This window comes from Neofelis nebulosa, chromosome 9 (genome assembly GCF_028018385.1).
Source record: "Neofelis nebulosa isolate mNeoNeb1 chromosome 9, mNeoNeb1.pri, whole genome shotgun sequence".
Classification (NCBI taxonomy): domain Eukaryota; kingdom Metazoa; phylum Chordata; class Mammalia; order Carnivora; family Felidae; genus Neofelis; species Neofelis nebulosa.
The window spans coordinates 89,771,216-89,794,185 of NC_080790.1; the positions used below are offsets into that span (position 1 = coordinate 89,771,216).

The following is a 22,970-nucleotide window of genomic DNA, read 5'->3' on the forward strand; positions in this document are numbered from 1 at the left end:
ATACAATGTCACATTTATGATGCTATGTTTGACACGATACAGAATTAATGAATAAATACACTGAGTCCTCCTTACATGGTCCTTCATCTGTTTACAGTGGCTCAAAGACTACAAATAAATGTGTTACTGAAACGAATAGTTTTAAGTACAATTACTATTTGTATATTTTTTTACACATTAAAAATGTTAAGTTTTGTCAATATTTTTATTAATTACAAATTTGTCAATTTAAAAAAGAAGCAGCACTGGGAAATCAGTACTAGTAGAGGTAATCCATTCCCCATTAATTAGCACCACAAGTAAATGAACCAGATAGTACTAATTACTTATTCATTATAATGCTAGATAAATCCTAAAGTTTCTTAATTGCCTGACTCGTTTGTTTTAGAAATAGTAATACTTTGATGAGTGAAAATATGTAAATGTACAAGATGGTTTACTGTGCCTAGAATTACCTAGTAATTAGTTTATGTATCATGTTCAAACACTAGTGTTTACCCTCAAATTCTGTTCAAAGGACCTGACCAGTGCTTTCTACCATCTGAATGTCTTGGCACACCAGACACGAAATGTGTGTGGGATCATGCAGAAAATAGAGAAGCTCTGCCGGCCTCTACAGAGTTGGCTAAAATAAAACACATTCCACACTCCTGATAAACAAATCATAACCCAAAATAAATAATACCTCAGAATATACTGAATGCTACTTTCAGACTGTTAGGTGACATACATATTCCTAGTCATCATTCATCTCATTTACCTTGTACAACACCCCAAGGGTATTGGCGAGCTTTGACCATCTTATTTCCAATTTTTACCTCATCCATACTTCCTACAACAGCAAATGGCAAATGTCCCTGGAAAGGAACCATGATATCAATCATATCTCATATTACTGTGATAAATGCCTAACTAAAACAAGTTTTATAAAAATAACAGATTAGAGAAAATTTACTAAATAATGAAGTTATTAAAATCAAATGACCTGCTATGCCTCCAATTTTAAAAATTGGCAGTGAATATGTGCGAATTGTTCTCTAAGAGTAAATTTTAGGCCCTATAAAGAAAATTATTTATTAAGCATCCCCCACATGCAAGGTATTATGTAATAGGAATACAAAAAAAAATTCTAGTATTAGTATAATTTCCCTCAACATTATCTTGGTTCTAAAAAACAATGTTTAGGAAATTGCACAAGTACATATACTCACACACACACAAAATACATAAATAAAACATATGTCTATATTTAGTGTGTGCACAGATATATGATAATATGAAGCAATATTTAAGTCCAAAACTAATGCTAAATGCAATAAATGCTACATAAACTTAGAAGAGTGAGGGATTATTGTAAGCAAGAAGATACAACCTAAACCAGAGATGGATCAAGGAGAGTAAGAACTAACTTTGGCAAGGGGAAGATTTTGAACAAAGACATAAATAGTTAGATTTAGGAAACAGTGAATAGACTGGTCTATCTGAAACTGAGGATTAATACAGGGGAAAAGTCTAATATAAAACATATTAAGTGTTTTGTTTAATATTTAATAACTGACAGTGTCTTAATTGGGCCTTTCTGGAAAATTATTCCAAGTGGGCACAAAAAATAAAATTGGATTGGAAGACAATATAACACATAGGTATTGAGATCACTTCATTTACATAGTCAGCTTTTTATATATTTAAAGTATCTGAATGAAAAATCAGAAAAGGAAAAGGAGAAATAGCCTGCAGGGTTACTGAATGTCAATGTGTTAGGCAGTGAACAAGGACTGTCTCCTCACAACAACACATACAATAGGTATTAACCCAATTTTGTAGATAAGTTAACAGTCTCAGGGAGGTTAATAACTCCCAGAAGAACATATGGTTAAGTCTATATAACTCCAAAACCCATGACCCTTCAAAATATAACCAGATATGTAAGAAATTTAGTAGCTTGGAGAAAGTAACACAAAGAAATTAGCCATATTTGGTTATATTAAATTAAAAGTTATATGAATGTTTAATATGTACATGTAACACCGTAAGGGAGAATGAGCTTAAATACCAGATTAGAAACATATCGTTAAAGGTTTTAAGATTCTAAAGCATTCCAAGGGAGAGTATAAAGACTTCACATGTTTTTAAAGACAGGATAGAAAGGCATCTTCCTAAGGCAATTAGGAAGTATAGTGCCACAAAAGGAGAACCCCAGCCTCGCTAATGTATCATTCTATTTAGGTAAAAGTAGAGGAAAGAAAATATGCTCAAAAATATATTCTCTTTATATTTTTCCCAACTCTAGAAAATAAAACATTTTTCTATACTGAACATTTGAAAATTCACCTTGTGTGAAGTCTTTTGAGAAGATGCAAGTGAAAGTGTGTTAGTAGGAATGTCATTTATACATTACTCTTTTCACATGTAAAACAGAATTAACATTCAACTAGGAGCTTACATTCATTGAAGCATTGATTTTAGCAATAGTTTCATCATCTGTTGGGAATTGGTATATCTGGACACCACTGCTAACCAATTCACTCATGAGCTTGATCTTAAACTTCTGTAATTCAGCTTTAGAAATTATATCTGCTTTGGCAATCACTGGTATAATGTTCACCTACCAACAATAAAGAAAAAACAAAATCTCACAATTGAGGATTTATTTTTTTAATTCTATGTCTTTTGCATTCAAAACCACTCAGTCTCGACAAACTTTTAACCTAAATCAGATGAACAAACTATGGTCCAGCTCATTGCCTGTTGATATAAATAAAGATTTACTGGAACACAGCCAGGCTCACTCATTTACATATTATCCATGACCACTTTCATGCTACAATAGCAGAAATGAGCAATTAACTCAAAGACCATATGGCCTGTAAAGCCTAAAATATTATTTACTACTTGGCCCTTCACAGAAAAAGCTTGCCAACTCCTAACCTAGAAAATCTCTGGCTTGTCATTGTCACCATATTCCCCTATACAATCATTCCTACAGATGCTGGCCTTAATAGTAACTCCTTTTAAAATGCAGAGTTCTTATAAGATTAATCTTACACCTGAATTTATTAGGATTATAAATTTTACATTTTCTTTTTCAACGTCTCTTATAATTCTATCACATACAAAATGTAAGCAGGAAGCTGAGATCATCTGCTTAATTCACTAAGAATTTTTTATTTCTTAATAATCTAAGCACTAAATAATAAGAGTAATTGATCCCTTGGCAAAACTATGAAGCAGGTGAGTTTCTCCTTCTGCCCCTCATTTCAGCAGGTCCTCTCCCCAATCAATACATCCTATCTTAACCCTGTTGTTAGAGACTCCTACCTAGATGTTGAAGGAAGGAAATTTTATGAATATTAACTGAAAGTTTTCATGACTCAAAGGAATAACACTCTTAGCATTAAAGCCCTATCACTGGCCAAAGAGGAAGAAACCTGGGGTTGTGAAGACGGACTAACTTTACAACATTAGTCCCACGAAAGACTAATGTCTCCACAAATCTAAGGGTTTGTAGGGTTTTTGTTTTTTGGTTATTTAGTTGGTTTTAGAGAAAAACTTCAGGCTAACTAATCATATGTATCAAGAGAGTGAGATATCAATGTAATTTTCAGAATGAAAAGTAAAAGTCATAATTCGTACTCTATTCGTAAATTTCTTGCTCTTCTCCAATTTCACAGTGACTTACTATGTATATTCAGATTTATTAGTCTTAATATGCTCCACAGAAGATAAAGATTTTTTCATCTACCCATGAAAACTTTCCAGCAATTATGGGCAAACAGCTTTCATGCTAAATTAATCAAAGTACATAAAAATTTGATGCCAAGTTCTTGGTTTCAATATTGTATACTTAGATTGTCAATAAATTATGCCAAGTTAATAACTTATAATTGCTTCCACAGTAAATAGCAGAAGCATGCTCTAATGTAAGTGCCTAACGTTAAGCTTTTGATTGCCAAGATACTCATTTCAAAGACATCCATGTTGAATAAACATATTGCCAAGTGTATGACACAGCTACTAGCAAAACTGAATAAAGCACAAAGCCACCCCCACCCATGAAGCTCCCCTTTTAGAAAACCTGGGTGACTTACCCAGGTAACTGACCACTTGAGTGAGCCCACTTCTCCCTCCCCGTGCCCTAATTCCACTCTTATCCTTTAAATTTGCCAGGAGTGAACCCGCAAAACCCTAGACACCCGACCCTAAACCTTAATAAAAGCAGAGCCCAGGTTCACTGTCAACTTTATTGTGTGGCCCTCCTACATGTTGTGTACCCTCCAGGACCTGTGAGTAATAGATCTTGTTCTTCAAAGTTCCCTGATGGTATCTGGCTGAAGTGCATCCTGAAATCATAGTAAAAGAGCTATAAGGGCCGGCTCAGCCATGACACTGGTCCTGGGAAGGATATCTGTAGGGCATGCTATGAGTAATATAGTTGGGGGAGTACCTCAGACATTCCTAGCCAAGAATATCACTCTAATTAGACTGGAAGGGTATATCACAGACTGAATGCTACATATCCATTTATTTGTATGTCGCTGGGAGGGAGACAGATTTTACACTGTTTGCATAAGATAACTTTCCATGTCAAGCTTAGGAATAAAAGACAAGATATCAGTTTAATTAACCCTCACATTTGTCCCTTGAGGTAGGTATTTTTCTCCTTAAATTTTTATTTTAGAGGTGAGGAAACTGAGACTCAGGGGGCTAAAGAAACTTGCCAAAAACCACAAAGCTATTAAGGGACAGACCCAGTATTTAAAACCGGCCTCTACTGACACCAAATTCTATAATGTTTATACAGATTACATCATGTTGCTTCTGTCTAGCTAAGACAAACTGGCACATGCTTGATTTTATGAGTTTCCATATAATCAGACTCAACTATTAAAATACTGGGTAAATGGTTACAACATCTAATCAGATGAATAGACTATCATGTAAGCTTCATCAAATTTTTGCTAAATCCAGGGGACTGTGCAACTAGTCAAAAATCAATCAATCTATGTACCATGACCTCACTGGCAGCTTTATGCTTTCCACACGGATTTCTACATAGAGAGTAGTACTGGACAGAATGCCCTTTTCCCTGAATCCTATTTCATAAAATCATTAGGCAGGATAATGAAAACTGCATTTCTCATACCATCAAAGGTTATGGGAAAACTCTGGAGTTTTTTTAGAATAAGATAGTAGTCTTCAACCATCTTCTACGCAGATTAAAAAAAATGAATTAAAAAAACCCCAAAGTGAGTTAATTTGTGGATATTATTTTTATAGCTCCCTGAATTTATATACCACTTCTTTGCTCAGATGTTCAAAACTAGCTTTTCTTGGTATGGTTCAAATTAAAACATAATTACTATAACACATGATGAAACATTAGATCTCAACTTTTGTCAATGAACTTCTTCTCAATAGCATCATTAAGTAAAATCAGTGTCAAATTCTGGCATGCAATTTAATCACTAAAAAAAGGACTAAAGTTTTATGTTAACATATTTTTCTTTGCAGTTCATCTTCCAAATTGAATTTCCCTGGAAAATAACCTAAGATTGAAATTTATCAAATGTTTTTAAAATGCACAGAATAAAAGTTAAGATATATATACATATCACAAAGATATTTTAATAGTTCAAAATAAATATTAAAGCATAAGCTGATTCCTTTTCTAAGCCCACCTTGCTGTCAAGGCTCTTCATTGTTAAGAGATCCAGTGTCTTCAGAGAGTGACCTGTAGGTGAGATGAAGTAGAGGCACACATGGATGCGAGAATCGTGGTAATTAAAGAGAGAACGCTTGATCTTTAGCTCTTCTTGGAGATAGGCCTCAAACTGAGCATCTATGTAGTCAACTACTGGTTGGTAGCTGAAAAAATTAACATTTAAATATTTAATACAGCATATTCATGCTACCGTAATAAGATATTTATGTAATTCTCAAGTGTAAGATGTGTATTTTCACCAATTAATAAACAGCTACTATCTATGCTAAACAGAGAACTTTAGTAATAAAACAAATTGTGCAGAACATGCATATACAAAGGTAGTACTTTAAAACCATCAGTATAACCTGTGCTTTACAGAAATAGAATGAATATACAGACTCACTCTCACCTTCATTTGCACACTGCACGTCTGACAAGGATTCCCACACTTGCCAGACTGCTGAATGAGGACAGGCATCTAACTATAACCAAACTGGACATGACACATTATTTGACTGATAAAACGTATGAGTACTAATACCTTAAAAGATATTTAAGTCAAATTCTATGATTTCTTCCTTCTTAAATAAGACCCATAAGGCATGAAGAATAGCAACATAATAAGGAGGAAATGCATATATAAAATGAACGTAACCAGTAATGCAGGCATAATTTTATTTTTAATTCTAAAAGCGCATCATACTCTATGCTGAGTCCTTGCCCAAATAAATTCTCCTCTAGCTATTTCATTCTATGCATCCTTCAAGATGCAAATCATATTACGTTGCATGTGCACCAGCATTCACATTAGTTTGTGACTGTTCCACTTCATTCTGATATGCTAAATCACTGTCTACTCAACTCAACTTTCTACTCTTAACCATTCTAGTTAAGTAAATCTGGGTTTCCAAGTGAAAATAACAGCAAATAGGTCCTCTGTCAAATTCCCTGGATACCTTATTAATTATCTTTGTAGCGCAAATGGAGTGGTACTTCATACAGCTGAGATACTCAATACATGTGCACAGAACTGAATTCTTCCATGAAGTTGCCTGACGTTTTTAGTCCTTTAGGATCATCACCTCTTTTAATCTCATAGAATACCTTGTTCTTCCCACACAGATGGTAAACAATGTGAGGACAGAGACAGTATCTTCTATGTTCTCCACAACACTTAGTACAATACTTTGAACATTATCACAGAGACTATTAGGAACACCAGTATTCACTATCAGGAACACTACACTTGGAAAACTTGTCTAAATGTGATGCAACATGATTTCCTCCCCCAAATAATAAAATACTAAAAATTAATTTGTCAAATACATATTTAACATAAAAAAATCCAAAGCTTTTATTAATGACTTGAAGGAGATGAGTAATATGACCTATTTTATGCCCTAATAGCCATAAATGGTCCTCTACCTGACTGTGTTGCGTTATGCTTGTCAAAATGTAAACCAAAACATTTTCTGCTAAATAGTCTACCATTAGGTGTTCTTCCATAGTAATTTGCTTTAGGTTTCCATTTCCAATACACTGCATACTCATTCTTCCAGTGAAACAAAAGACAATGGCTTAAAATACAAAAATAACCTCCTTGAAAACTTCCAAATATTCATAAAATGGTAAGGAATTAACCAGGTCAAAATTGAAGAGAGTGGAACCTGAGAGAGGTGAGCAGAGGACTTAGAGGAGTGGTAGTAAATGGGCCAAGTCCAGACGATACTTGTATATTATAAGTTTCACTGAAACACAGCCCTGTTCACTGGTATATGTAATGGCTATGGCTGCTTTTGTGTTACAGTGGCTGAGTTGAGTAGTTTGGACAGAGACCATATGTCCCGCAAAGTCTGGAATATTGACTATCTGGCACTTTGCAGAAAAATTTTACTAACCCCTGCACTAAAAGCATCAGTGCTAGTTTTGTCCTGAGGTCACTTGTCAATCTAGTTCTTGAGCTTTAGTTCTGAAGGACTCATAGGACAAGAAAGAAGAAATCAAAGCCCAGGACCCACACAAAGTGGCAATCTATTAAGAGACTGCCTCCCCACATTGAGCTGAGATCCTGAGAGCCTACACCCTCAGGGTTAAGAATGAACTAGAAGTTAACCTACAATTCCTCCTCTCCCCCCAAGTTGTTGCAGGGAAGGTTGCCCTGGCAGTAAATGAAGTAGGGAAAATAAAAGGAAAGAAGAAAAAAAGTCTTTGAGAACTTGAGGCCACAGGGTCTGCCCTCACATATATCCACAGCCCAGGTTCACAGCCTCTTTGATACTGAAAACCTCTAGCCATGAAACGGATTTAAGGATCCTCAGAGTATTAATGCCACAGGGGCATAACATAAGCAAATCTAAATCTGTTCAAAGGAAGGCATCTTCATCTTAGACCTCAAAGTATCTCTGCAAATAATTTTTCAAAGACCATGATACCTACAATAAAAAATAACCAAGCATATGAGAAAAAAAAACACAATGAATAAGACCCAAAGTAAAAAAACAAACATCGGTAAAATAATTTATAATCTTAAGTATGCAAAATGGTATTTAAGATTTCAAGGCTAATTTACCAATGAAAAATCAGTTACTAAAATTCACCTTGCTACAGATTAAACAAGAGAAAGTAAATTCTTTTCTACAGAATGAATAAACAAAATAATATCTGATAATATTTATTCATGAGAAAAAAAACCCTTACCAGTAATACAATGAAACTTCCTTACTACAACTAAAATGTTTAAAAAAGCAGGGAAGCATAATACGTGGTAAAAATCAAGCTTCCCCTTTGCATCAGGACAAGGCAAAGATACCCACTAATACTACTGGCTATCCAATATAATACTGTACATTCTACCCAGTGCAGTCAGGTTTTAAAAATGGAAGAAAGAAAAATAAAAACTCTCTGCAGCCATGATGAAGTAACTGGGACTGGATTTACTCTCCCACCCTAAACAATTAGAAACTTGGATAAAATACACGAAAAAGGCTCTCAAGACATGGGACAACACACCGTATAAAACTGTGTTCATTCAGAAGGGAAATAAATGAGAAAAACTTTATAATTCCCTCAGCTTACTCCCTGGATATAAGTTTCCAGGGCACAGCACAAGAGAGCCAGAGCCTGGTGGACTCACCAAGTTGAGGAGACAGAAACAGGAGTTCAGGGAGGCCAAGGCAAATAAAATTTGTAGGCAAAAACACTAAATAGAAGACAGCTGCACCAACAAAAGTGCTAATGATCTGGACAGCAGTTCCCTCCAGTCTTTGGTGAAGCACTAATCTGCATATATGTCTGAGGAAAGAACCCAAGACTATAGATATATCCTATATTATAGTCCTGGTGGTGATTATGAAACCATGTATGTGTAAAAATTAACTGAATTGTACACTTAGAAAAATCAGTGCATTTTATTTATGCTATATAAATTATACATCAATAAAATTTATTTTAAAAGGAACAAAAAAAACTGAAAAAAAAAGATATATAAATGTCATTATTTGGAGATTACACATTACATACATAGAAAATCTACACAAATTTAGAGATGAATTTTTGGAATTAATCAGAGAATTTACAAATGTCCCTATATGCAAAATCGATTATATTTCTATACACCAAATAGAAAGTGAAGTATTTCTAAAAGATATCATCTATGAAAGCATCAAAATGCCAAATATTTAAGAATAAATTTGAATAAAGCTGTATAAGATGTCTACATAGAAAATTATAAAAAAATTATGAAGATTTAAAGCAACATGTCACAGGCCTTTGACTCTACCACTAATCTTCCTCTAGAAAACCCACATAAATGTGCTGATAGGCTAACATAAGTCACATAAAGGGAGCCAATTATGCAAAATATTTCTCCTCTCAAGCAAACTTTAGGAAACTAAAAAATTCCCTCTAATAATGAAAATATATGCATTTTGAAAAGGAAAGAGAACAAAAAGTTATTGCTTTACTCCAATCTATTTCCCTATTTCATACTTTAAATTTCATATAGATTCTATAATCATTCTTTATAGTATCATAGGAGAAATAATGATATCCTATAAAATATAAATAATAATTTATTTATATCAGACCTTTCCTGTAATGCTTAATAATGTACCTGGCTGATTTGGTTAGAATTTCACACACAAAAAATTCAAGCACCATGGATCAGGCCATTATATATCTGCCACTGTATGTCTTGTTATTTTACCCTCAACAAAATAATTTCCTGCCTGAAAATTAGTACAAATCACTTATTATATACCAAATTGGCATATGAATAATTAAAATAATTTTTGCTGAAATACACATTTCAATAATGTGATTCAAATTATTCTAAAAAAATTAAACTGGATAGAAAATGTCAATTTGTTAAGAACAAAATATAGCTGAATTATTAAAAAAATTAAAGTCTGGGAGGAAGGGTTTGAATTTCCATAGTAGAAAACCAAATCATGGCACAAGACAAATGTCTTTTTTTTTAATGTTTTTACTAATTTTTAAGAGAGAAAGATAGAGTGTGAGTGGGGGAATGGCACAGAGAGAGGGAGACACAGAATCTGAAGCAGGCTCCAGGCACTCAGCTGTCAGCACAGAGCCTGACACAGGGCTTTAACTTGCAAACTGTGAGATTATGACCTGAGCCAAAGTCAGATGCTTAATGCACGCACCTCAGACAATTGTCTTAAAATAAGAAAAAACTTATTACAATAAGAAAACACATACCTTTCTTCTTTGTTTATTTGGTCACCAAATCCTACTGTATTCACAATGGTCAATTTCAATCGAACATTACTTTCATGGAGTTCATATGTCTGAGCTTTAAGTCTAACATGTGGGTAAAAATGTGAGGATTCATGGTCTGCAAAATTAGTATTAAACAGTGTGTCAATCAATGTTGATTTTCCAATTCCAGTTTCCCCTGAAAGAAACAAAGGTATATCTTCACAGGTGCATTAAGACAAATGAGAAAAAAATAGAACTCCCAGAGTGGTTTCAAGGGATCCCAAATATTTCAAACATTTCAAAGACTGAGTTGTCTATGAAAGACATACATATAAAGGCTGGTCCACTGAGTCATTAGCAGAACATAAAAGTAAGTATGTATGCTAAGTTACTCAGAACTCTGAAGAAAGTACTGAAATATTTAAAGAACAAAAAAAATTTAAAGCAGAAAAGCTAAGAAAAAACTAATAGAATTTAAATAACTGAAAAAATCTGCAATCATCATATCAAATTAATGACATGAGCATCATACTCTTTGCAAGAATGAAGAGAACACAAGGAATATAAAGGAATAATATAGAAGAAGAGTTTGGCCCTTACCCACACAGAGAATATTAAAACAGAAGCCTTGCTGAATGGATCTATTAACCAGCTGATCAGGCAAACTCTCAAAACCAACATGGCCAGACATAGTTAAAGAACGAGTATTTTCTCTTTTTTGCTGAAAGAAAACAAACACAATGGCAATAATTTAAAAAAAAAACAACCTTTTACTAAAATAGGATATAAGCACATTTCAAATGATAAATATAATTTATCAAAGAAACTAAAGATTTTATGATCATTATACCTTCACCAAGATATAAATGTGTTAAGCAAATTTGTGAGAAATCTGTGTCCAGACCCTCAAAACACATCTGCATTTCTTATTTTCTTCATACAATGAGAGTCCAGCATTGTTTATCACAAATATTTGATTTCCAAAAAATAGGAAAATAATCATGTAAACTATGGCATATTCATTCATAAAATGGAATGTTTAAAGTGATTAAATATGTTTATGATAAATATTTAGCAATTTAAATTTTAATTTAAATGTTACATGAATAAAGTACAATACAAAATTATACAGTTTTAGCTCCCAGCAATGGGACAGCAAACTTATGTCACACTAATGTTCCTACTAATTAACAATTATAATCAATTCTTCCAAGTTGCTGAAGTGCAACCAAAGGCCAATAGACACTAGAGGGAATGAGACTTTTGGGAACAGGAGACCATGTAGGGTGAGATGTACATTTTCTAGGTCTTTCCAAGGGCACAACCTAGTCACTGCTACACAAAGAAGATAGACCTCAAGATGGAAGTAGTAGTCTTACTGGGTTGAGTAGTCAGTTGGAAACAAGAGCAGGTAGATCAGCTGAAAATTGAAGAAGAAAATTCCAGAAAGGAAGAAGATTTTGGACTAAAATCTACAAATACACTCCTCTTAAAACTCAGGCTGACTGCTGAACTTGAGTATAAGGGGAGCACAAAGAGCCTAAAGGGGGGAGGGGGATGGAAATTGGAAGGGGCTATATAGAGTTTTCAAGAATGCCATCCTGGGGAGCATAAATTTTAAGTCTATAAGTTAAAGGGGCTCAGTAAACACTTCAGGCTTTCCATTGAAAAACTATATGGACTACATTTTAGGAGTAAGGATCACATCCCAGAAATCAGAAATGTTCCCTAATACACAGCTGAAATAGACCTGCCCTAAAAAAGCCTATAACCAAGGTTCAACATGAACAATGCAACAACCTAGCAATTTACTGCCTGCTAGAACAAAGGTCAACACTCTTCAGAAGAAGAAAACAAAATCCAACACCTCCACAATGTACTATCCACAGTATCTAACATATAATAAAAAATTACTAGAGGAAGAAGTAGAAAAATGTGATTCACAGTCAAGGGGGAAAAAAGCACAGAAAGAGATCCACAAATGAACCAGATGTTGAATCAGCTGATAAGAACTTTAAAATAACTATGATAAATATGCTGAAGAAGAAAACTATACTCTTTTTCTACAGGAAAAAGAGATGGATATAGTGGCTAACATAACAGAATTACAAGAGAGATATAGAAGCTCTCAACAACAAAAGTCAGCAAATGGAATTCCTGGAAGGAAAAATACAACATCTGAATAAAAAACTTATTGAACCATATTAACAGCAGATCAAACAATGGAAGGAAAGATTTCTTCAACAGTTATCATCCAAGCTAAATACCTTTATTTCTCCAAGCTAAAAGTCTCTCATAGAAAAGATAAAACTGCAATAGAGCTCCAAAAACTGTGGAATGATATCAAATGGTCTAACATACCTGTAACTGGAGTATCATATAGAACAGATGGGGAGAGACTGGAGGAGGATGGAAAGAAATATATAAGTAACAGTGACTGAAATTTTTCCAATATTCTAAACATGAACTCAGAGATCCAAGAATTTCAGCAAACTACAAACAGGAAAAATCCAGAGGAACCCACAACTAGCCATATCAGAACAAAATGTTTCAACAAGAGGATAAAGAAAAATTTTATGAACAACCAGATGTGGGGAGACATATTACACACAAATAATACATAAAATAACTACAGTTTTCTCACAAAAAAACAATGCAAAGCATAAGACCACAGAAAATAATCAATAAAATGACAAAAGAAAAAAATGACATGTAAATGTGTGTAAAATAACTTTTTGTTTTAATTTCTTGAAAATATCATTTAAAGCAACAACAATATATTGCAGAATTTGGAATCATGGAGAAATAGAATGTATGATAATGACAACACAACAGAGGGAATGGACAGTTATGGTTGTAAGGTTTCTGTATTATACATGAAGTATTATAATATTGTTGGAAGATATGTGTAATAAATTAAAGCGTACATCAACTACTATTTAAAAAAAAATAAAAGACCAAAGAGGTATAGGTAAGAAGTCAATAGTAAAGATGAAATGCAATAAAAAAAACGAATCCAAAAAAAAGGCAGAAAAAGAAGAAAAATGAAAGAACAAACGGGACAAAGAGAAAACAAACAGCAGCAAATTGGCAGACTTAAACCTAGCTATATCTATAGTTAAATTAAATGTAAATGATCTAAACCAGCGGTATCTGATAGAATGAACTTCCTGTAATGGTGGAAGTGTTCTGTATCTGATCTATGCAACAGGTAGCCACCAGCCACATGCAGATATTGAACACTTCAAATGGGACTAGTGCAACTGAGGAACTGGTTTTTACATTTTATTTAACTAATTTAAATTTAAATAGCCACATGTGGCTAGTGGCTACCATAATGGACAGTGAATATATAAACATTTCAGTTAAAAGAAGGAAATTGTCAGATTGGATAAAAGAATGACTCAACTCCATGCTGTCAATATAGTAACTGACAAGATCATTCTAAAATTTATATGGAAATGCAGATGATTTAGAATAGCTAAAACAATTATGGAAAAGAACAAAGCTAAAGGATTTATACTATCTAATCATAAAGTTACAATCACCAGGAAGTGTGGTATTGGGATAATCTTATTATTTATATTTTTCTACCTTATCAATATTAAAAACTTGTGATCATCAAGGAATATGTAAGTCACAGACTGGAAGAAAATATTATATATATGACATATACATATGACAAAGCACATATACTCAGAATACATATGATTCAATAATAACAATCTATTTTTTTAATGGGTAAAAGACATGAACAGAGATAACAAAATAGCCAATCAGTGAATGAAAGAGTGCACAACATTATCAGGCAAATGTGAATTAAAACTACAGTAAGATACCACTGAATAACCACTAAAATGTCTAAAATTTAGCAGGCATATAATGTCATGCATTAGAGATTCTGAAGAACAAATGGAACTCTGATAAATTTTCTGGTACAAAAGCAAAACAGTACAGCCACTTTGGATAACAGTTGAGTACTTTCATACACATTACTATACATAACCAAAAATCCCTAACTGAAGGTATCCAAGATAAATAAAAACATGCATCCACACACATGAATGTTCATGGAAGCTTTGGTCCAAATAGTCAAAAACTAGAAACAACCCAAATATCCAACAATTGTTGAATGGGTAAATAAAATATAGTATATCCATACAATGGAATACTAAACTACTGATACATGCCACAACATGGTTAAGTCTCAAAAACTAAGTGACTTTTTTTTTACTGTGATTTGACTAAGAAAAAAAAGTATTATTTTTTCATATTTTCTCATATATATGAATATGGATGAAAATGTCCATGAGAGTGGTTATTACTGGAGAATGGATTTGCAGGTTGAGGGAATGGTCTTGGAGGTGGAGGTGAGAAAGATTCACTTGTTACTGTATATGGTAGGTAGAATTCCAAGATGGACCCCAGGATTCATGGCCTCTGGTGTACTCACAACCTTCTATTTTTTCACCCAACAGCAAACTATGTGCTGCTATGAAGGGATTTTGCAGATGTAATTAAGGTCCCAAATCAGTTAATCTAAGAAAGGGAGATTATCCTTGGTGGGTCTGAACTAATCAGGTGAGCCCTTAAAACGCACTGGGATCTTTCAGGTGAAAGGGATTTGAAACCTGATTTGACATTAGTTCTCCCCTGTTGTATGAATGACAGAGAAGCATATGGCAAGGACATAAGAATGTTCTCTAGGAGCTGACAGCAACCAGCCAGCAAGAAACTAAATTCTGCCAACAACCTGAAAGAGTCTGAAGGGGAGCTTCAAATAAGAACCCAGCCAGCCAACATCTTAAGTGAGACCCTGAGCAGAGAAGCAAGCTATGCCAACCTAGTCTTATAACCTACAGAACTATGAGCTAATAAATAGGTGTCGTTTTAAGAAGCTGAATTCACGGCAATTTGTTATGGGGCAATAGAAAACTAGTATACTATATTCTCATTTCTGCCCTTTAGATCCCTTTTAGTCACATAAGTATGTTATCTTTATCATTAAGAAAAAGAAAGTAAAGTGGCACCTGGGTGCCTCAGTCAGGTTAAGCGTCCAACTTCGGCTTAGGTCATGTCTTGCCATTCTTGAGTTCCAGCCCTGCATTGGGCTCTGTGCTAACAGCTCAGAGCTGGGAGTCTGCTTCGGATTCTGTGTCTCCCTCTCTCTGTGCCTCTCCCCTGCTCACACTCTGTCTCTCTCTCTCTCTTCCTCAAAAATAAATTTCACATTAAAAGAAATAATAAAATAAAAAAATAAAAACAAAAAGCTTTAAACTTTAAAAAATATATATAATTTTGATATGTCAATCATACTTCCTTAAAAAATATTTAAAATAAATAAACATTAAAAAAATTAAAAAAAAAAAGAGAAAGTGAAGAAACACTGTGCTTCCCAGTAATGAAAGTATTCAAGATTAGATACTTGTTAGAGTTTTTACTTGATTAGCACATGCTTATCAGATAAAACTTGAACTAAATGGCCTGTAGAATCCCTTCTGGTTCTACAGCTGTAAGACTGTTAGGTCATGAAAATAACAGAAGCTTCTCAAAAATGTGCCAGTGGTTGGGGCGCCTGGGTGGCGCAGTCGGTTAAGCGTCCGACTTCAGCCAGGTCACGATCTCGCGGTCCGTGAGTTCGAGCCCCGCGTCAGGCTCTGGGCTGATGGCTCGGAGCCTGGAGCCTGTTTCCGATTCTGTGTCTCCCTCTCTCTCTGCCCCTCCCCCGTTCATGCTCTGTCTCTCTCTCTGTCCCAAAAATAAATAAAAAACGTTGAAAAAAAAATTAAAAAAAAAAAAATGTGCCAGTGGTCACCATAATTTAACGAAGAACAGGGACCAGAGAAAATGAGGACTAAGCAATCCACTCAGTGCATTCATCACTAAAGGATTACTAGTGACTATTGACAGCAGTCTCAGCAAAGCAATGTGTTAGAAGGCAGATAAAGAGTAATTCTAAAAGTTTGCAAGTTGATAAAATAAAGATGGAGCAGACCATTATTACCAATGAGAGAAAAAAGATAAAAAGGATGGTAGTTTGGTGGTCAAACTATAATTTATCAAAACCGTGGGGAACTTAGCATTTGTGAAGGAAGAGGGAAAAGCAAGAAGAGGCTTAATGGGCACAGAACTAAAGGAAATCATTTAATCTTACTGAATTACCTGTGCTTGTTTTTGCCATTTTCTATTTAAAAACTCATCAACTCACCTCTTCCACCAAGTTAAACATACTCCCTCTTTTTTAATATATATTTTAATATGAATTACTAAAGCACATCCCTCTTATGCAGGCACACTTAGAAGAATGTTGGAAGCATTAAGAGCTTGATCTCACACTCAGGAAGGCATCTGCAGGGCCACCTGGAGACTTCCTACACCCTGTCATTAAAGGAGTTCTCTATACCCACCAAGTTCTGTAAGCATGCCCAGCAAAAGCAGTGCTAGTCCTCCTACTGAATGCTCTGGAAGCAGTCAAGAGTTTTAATTTGTTTCAAGTCCCATACATCAGTAAGAGACACTGAAAACATTCAACAATTATTCAATCTATTACTGATTTTCAATTTCAATCAACATAAAAGTTAATTTACATTCAAGGTACAAACAAAATGTCAGGTCTCTGAGCAGTTATTTTGAAATCCTAGAGGTATGTGGAGTACAATATGGCTCTATTTGAAAGATATACTCACTTTCTGTTCATCATCAGATACTTGTGAGGATGGACAAGTTGTTTTTGTTGGCATGTGAGACTGAAAGAGCTAAAAAAAGAAAAAAATATATTAAAAAAAATATTACTCTAAAAAACCCTATATCTAAATAATATATCCACGTTAAAAAGGAATTTAAAAATTTTCATTATCATCAAGTTGTCACTTGTAATCTACACACTTGACTCATGTTTAAAACCATGGTTTCCTTGCTGGATAAATATATGCAATATATAATATATATTAAAACATTTACCCACATATGCAAAAATATTATAAAAGAGTAAACTCCCATTTACATCCAGGAAAACAAAGAACATTACTTTTACTTAAAAGACTTTACAGGATTAAAAAGGGAAAATAAGCTATTTCACTAAAAAAATACTCTAAGAGCCAAGGAGATATTCAAAATTAGGTATTTGCCACAGAAGCATGCCAGAGTAAATACAATTGTTAATGATCCAATTTTAGTACATTTAAGAAAGCAGTGATTTAAAAATCTGAACAAGTCCTGGGGCATCTGGGTGGCTCAGTCAATCATCCAACTTTGGTGCAGGTCATGATCTCACTGTTCATGGGCTCAAGCCCCACATTGGGCTCTGTGCTGATGGCTCAAAGCCTGGAGCCTGCTTTGGATTCTGTGTGTGTGTGTGTGTGTGTGTGTGTGTGTGTGTGTGTGTGTCTCTCTCTGCCCGTCCTCTGCTCGCACTATGTCACTCTCTCTCTCAAAAATAAATAAACATAAATGAATTAAAAAAAACTTAAACAAGTCCTTTAGTTATCCAACTAAAATAGAAATAATTATCATTTATAGAATTCCTATTATATGTCTATCACTATGCAGCTCATTAAGTATATTTTCTTATTTAACTATGTTTATTATTTTCTGAGCTATACATATTCAAGGCTTCTATAAAATTAAATAAATTACTCCAAATCATAAAAGCCAGTATGCTGTAGACATAGGTCTGATCTGCCTGCAAAGCAGATATTCCTTCTACTACTGTCCCAAGTTGTAAACCAAACACATATTCACTGTTTGCAACAGTGAGGAATGGGGGGAAAAAGGTACAAGAGAAGTTGTGGGAATTTCAAATCCATACTACCTCAAAAACTGCTATCCTACTTTTGACTACACAAGATACTAAGGAAATGTGGCATTTTTAAAAAAGTAGTAAAATGGATTATAGTAAGAAAAATGCAAACAGTGCCAATAAGAAAACTGCAAAATAAGTTCCCTTCCTACCCTTGACTTGCTAGTACTTCAGCAAACCTATGTATACTTCCAGAGACAGACCATACATGTATGAACATAAGTGAATATGCAGGTGTCTTTGTTTATATAAATGGTAGTGGTCTATTGCTCTGCATTGTGATTTTTTTTCCCTTAATCTCTCCTGAAAACTGCTTCTAGTATGTAGATCTACTACATTCATTCTGTGGTATAGTATTCTGTTTTGTATATGACAATATATGATGAAAGGGAGAAGAACCTTACCACTGTAGCAAGAAAATAGTGTTTCTGGCACCATGCACACCCATACACACACCCGCCCCCATACACACACACACTGGGATTGTGAATGCAATCTCACAGATAGACAGGTATATATCATAACTGGATTTTACAGAATGCTAACAATAATCTACCTCTGTACATTCTGGGTAACAGAAGCTTTTGAAGGCTGGCCTTGTGACTTAACCACTCCACATACAACTGAACACATTGTTCCAACATGAAATGACTCCTGTAAGTTGGAAGATGTCCTTATATAAAAGCACACAACAAAAGCTCTGTGATGAACACTTACAGATAATAGCCATATTTTCACAATTTAAAAAGTGAAAATTACATAATGATACAAAGCACATCAAATTGGCCTAAGGTTTTGTTTTTTAATTATATATACTTCACCTTACTCCCTCCATCCAGCTGTCTCACCTCTAGTCATTGTGTGGCATGTAGGCAGTAGCTCATGTCGCTCTCCTATGCCAGAACAGAAAAGTAAGAAAGAACTAAGGGAAAGAGCAATGGTAGTTACAGACATGTGGAGAAAGAGATCATTAAAGGCCAAAGCAGTTTTCAGAGAAGACAATAATATTGAAATGAGTCAGGAAAGTGGTATATATACCAAGAGAGAAGGTGGCATTTAGGGTAGAAAAAAATCCCTAAGCACTGGAGCGAGGTAAAATTTTGTATTTGGGGAAAGTAAATCATGAGTATAGTAGTTTGGTACAGGGAAAAAAAAAGTTCATTGTCTCCTTTTGCAATTATGAATGAGGTTATGAAGGAGGATGAGAAACAGATTAGAGACAAGAGATGAGTAGCTGACTGAGGAATTTTGAAGAGTCTATCTCAAGAGTCTCACTTGTTGGTAAAGGCAAAGAAGTACCACAGAACACAACTGTTTGGGGACCCTGTTGAGAGCCTTGCCTTAGATAAATCGAGTAAAAGTGTAGAACATTCCATGCTGAATGCTACTTCCTGATGTAAAAAAAAATATGGTAAGAAAGTAGCTTTAGGGTTTTAATGTAATGAATAGCATATTTTTGTTAAATGCTTGCTTAGTAAGCAATTCGGTTGATAAGTAAAATTTGCTTAAAAAAACAGGATAAGTTTTGTACTAGTTCATCATTAAATTCTGACTAATAAAACCTAGGTTATTTTTCTGTCATTTATGTAAGCTCATTTCAAAGATCTGCTTTTGATTATTCACTTCCTGTGTTTCTGAATACCTGCCAAAAAGTCTACTTAATATCTCTGTGGATAAAAGTTTTGATCAGGAAGTATGAATGAGTCACATAAAAATATTATAAATAGTTGTTTTTAATATTTTCCACTGCTGCTACCTGACTAGTCAAATTTCCAAAACAAGTTTTAGAATAAAAAGGTTTTAATAAATTAACAGGACATTACTGAAGGTAAAATAAGAAGGGGACAAGAGCTGACCAAGTCCTTCTAGTGGCAAAACCTAAATTAAAACAAAACAAAACAAAACAAAACAACAAACTGGAAGTGAAATTCCAGTCTGCAATATCAATGATCACTTACTATGTGTAAATCACTGTGCTGGGTACCAGGGTCTCAAGAGGAGTAAGACACAGCCCTGACCTTAAGAACTTACCTCTGAGAAACACAAACTCATGACAGGCAATCACAGTCTCATCCTAAGTTAGACTAATGAAACCACTACCTACACTTGATTATGCAGTTTGCTTTTACACTTTGTTTTAAATACATATATACATCATACATTCACAAACACATATATATTTAAATCTATACATACACTACCTAGAAGTAAAAAACATATAGTACCTTTAATTCCTGGCAAAGTCTAACACACTTTTTTTTAAGTTATAATATATAATGAATCATGGGGAAAAAAGTACCAAAACATTGAGATAGCTGAAGGAAATTTCTTCAAAATTTCACTTTGGGGAGTATCGGCAATACAACAGAGGTGGCACACAATTGTTCTGGGTCCCTAGGGAGACATATAGATGACCTTTTTCCTATCAGCCAATTATGGGGAAACATTTGCTGATTCTTTCACAAAATACATTAGATAACAAGTTTCCTTACTTGTAAACATTCTTGAAACTGCCCCTTTCTCTAGGTATAACAATGAGCCTTAGAGGAAAAGAAATGTGACTTGGTTTTAATAGCTTCATTTTAATTTTATTTTCCCACAATTTTTATCTTTATAAAATTAATCAAAGTCTCAGGATACAAAATCAATGTACAGAAATTAGTTGCATTCTTATACACTAATAATGAAGCAACAGAAAGACAAAAAAAGAAACTGATCCCATTCACAATTGCATCAAGAACCATAAAATACCTAGGAATTAACCTAACCAAAGATGTAAAAGATCTGTATGCTGAAAACTATAGAAAGCTTATGAAGAAAATTGAAGAAGCTATAAAGAAATGGAAAAACATTCTGTGCTCATGGATTGGAAGAACAAATATTGTTAAAATGTCAGTACTACCCAAAGCAATCTACACATTCAATGCAATCCCAATCAAAATTGTACCAGAATTCTTCTCGAAGCTAGAACAAGCAATCCTAAAATTTGCATGGAACCACAAAAGGCCCCGAATAGCTAAAGTAATTTTGAAGAAGACCAAAGCAGGGGGCATCACAATCCCAGCCTTTAGCCTCTACTACAAAGCTGTAATCATCAAGATAGCATGGTATTGGCACAAAAACAGGCACATAGACCAAGGAATAGAATAGAGACTCCAGAATTGGACCCACAAAAGTATGGCCAGCTAATCTTTGACAAAGCAGGAAAGAAAATCCAATGGAAAAAAGACAGTCTCTTTAACAAATAGTGCTGGGAGAACTGGACAGCAACATGCAGAAGAATGAAACTAGACCATTTTCTTACACCATTCACAAAAATAAACTCAAAATGGATGAAGGACCTGAATGTGAGACAGGAAACCATCAAAACCCTAGAGGAGAAGCAGGAAAAAACATCTCTGACCTTAGCTGCAGCAATTTCTTACTTGACACATCCCCAAAGGCAAGGGAATTAAAAGCAAAAATGAACTATTAGGACCTCATGAAGATAAAAAGCTTCTGCACTGCAAAGGAAACAATCAACAAAACTAAAAGGCAACCGCAGGAATGGGAAAAGATATTTGCAAATGACATTATCTGACAAAGGGCTAGTATCCAAAATTTATAAAGAACTCACCAAACTCCGCACCCGAAAAAAAAAAAAAATTATCCAGTGAAGAAATGGGCAGAAGACATGAATAGACACTTCTCTAAAGAAAACATCCAGATGGCCAACAGGCACATGAAAAGATGCTCAACATCACTCCTCATCAGGGAAATACAAATCAAAACCACACTGAGATTACCACCTCGTGCTGGTCAGAGTGGCTAAAATGAACAAATCAGGAGACTATAGATGCTGGCGAGGATGTGGAGAAACGGGAACCCTCTTGCACTGTTGGTGGAAATGAAAACTGGTGCAGCTGCTCTAGAAAACACTGTGGAGGTTCCTCAAAAAATTAAAAATAGATCTACCCTATGACCCAGCAATAGCACTGCTAGGAATTTACCCAAGGGATACAGGAGTGCTGATGCATAGGGGCACTTGTACCCCAATGTTTACAGCAGCACTTTCAACAATAGCCAAATTATGGAAAGAGCCTAAATGTCCATCAACTGATGAATGGATAAAGGAATTGTGCTTTATATATACAATGGAATACTATGTGGCAATGAGAAAGAATGAAATATGGCCTTTTGTAGCAACGTGGATGGAACTGGAGAGTGTTATGCTAAGTGAAATAAGCCATACACGGAAAGACATATACCATATGTTTTCACTCTTATGTGGATCCTGAGAAACTTACCAGAAACCAATGGGGGAGCGGAAGGAAAAAAAAAAGGTTAGAGAGGGAGAGCCAAACCATAAGAGACTCTTAAAAACTGAGAACAATCTGAGGGTTGATGGGGGGTAGGAGGGAGGGGAGGGTGGGTGCTGGGCATTGAGGAGGGCATCTTTTCGGATGAGCACTGGGTGTTGTATAGAAACCAATTTGACAACAAATTTCGTATTAAAAAGAAATTAATCAAAGAACCAAAGTTTTCAAACTGTCCCCTGGTGTGTTTCTTGGAGTCTTTTAGGACCAAAAAAAAAAAAAAAAAAAAAAAAAGTAAAAGAGAACGAAAAGCAGAGAGTGGTCAAAATAATTACCTAGGCCTATTGTATGGCTTAGAGTTCTTTGAAAGATTCCACAGACTCACTGATTAAAATCATTTTATTAAATCTTCAGGTTAAGGAAACTTTAAAATAAACTTAAGAGTGTTGATCTA

At 34.6% G+C, this 22,970-nt stretch overlaps 1 protein-coding gene across 7 annotated transcripts in view; it reads right to left on the reverse strand.

Annotated features, from left to right (window-relative positions):
• SEPTIN10 (septin 10) overlaps positions 1–22,970 on the reverse strand; it is a 66,897-nt gene that overhangs the window by 22,128 nt on the left and 21,799 nt on the right. For all 7 annotated transcript variants that reach the window (XM_058684641.1, XM_058684639.1, XM_058684642.1 and 4 more), the window contains 6 exons: positions 17,110–17,178; positions 11,024–11,144; positions 10,424–10,619; positions 5,679–5,865; positions 2,444–2,605; positions 761–857 (listed from right to left, as the gene is read on the reverse strand). In XM_058684641.1, the coding sequence (XP_058540624.1) occupies positions 761–857; positions 2,444–2,605; positions 5,679–5,865; positions 10,424–10,619; positions 11,024–11,144; positions 17,110–17,163 (817 nt within the window). In that variant the 5' untranslated portion in view covers positions 17,164–17,178. Of the gene's footprint in view, positions 1–760; positions 858–2,443; positions 2,606–5,678; positions 5,866–10,423; positions 10,620–11,023; positions 11,145–17,109; positions 17,179–22,970 lie in introns of those variants that run through there.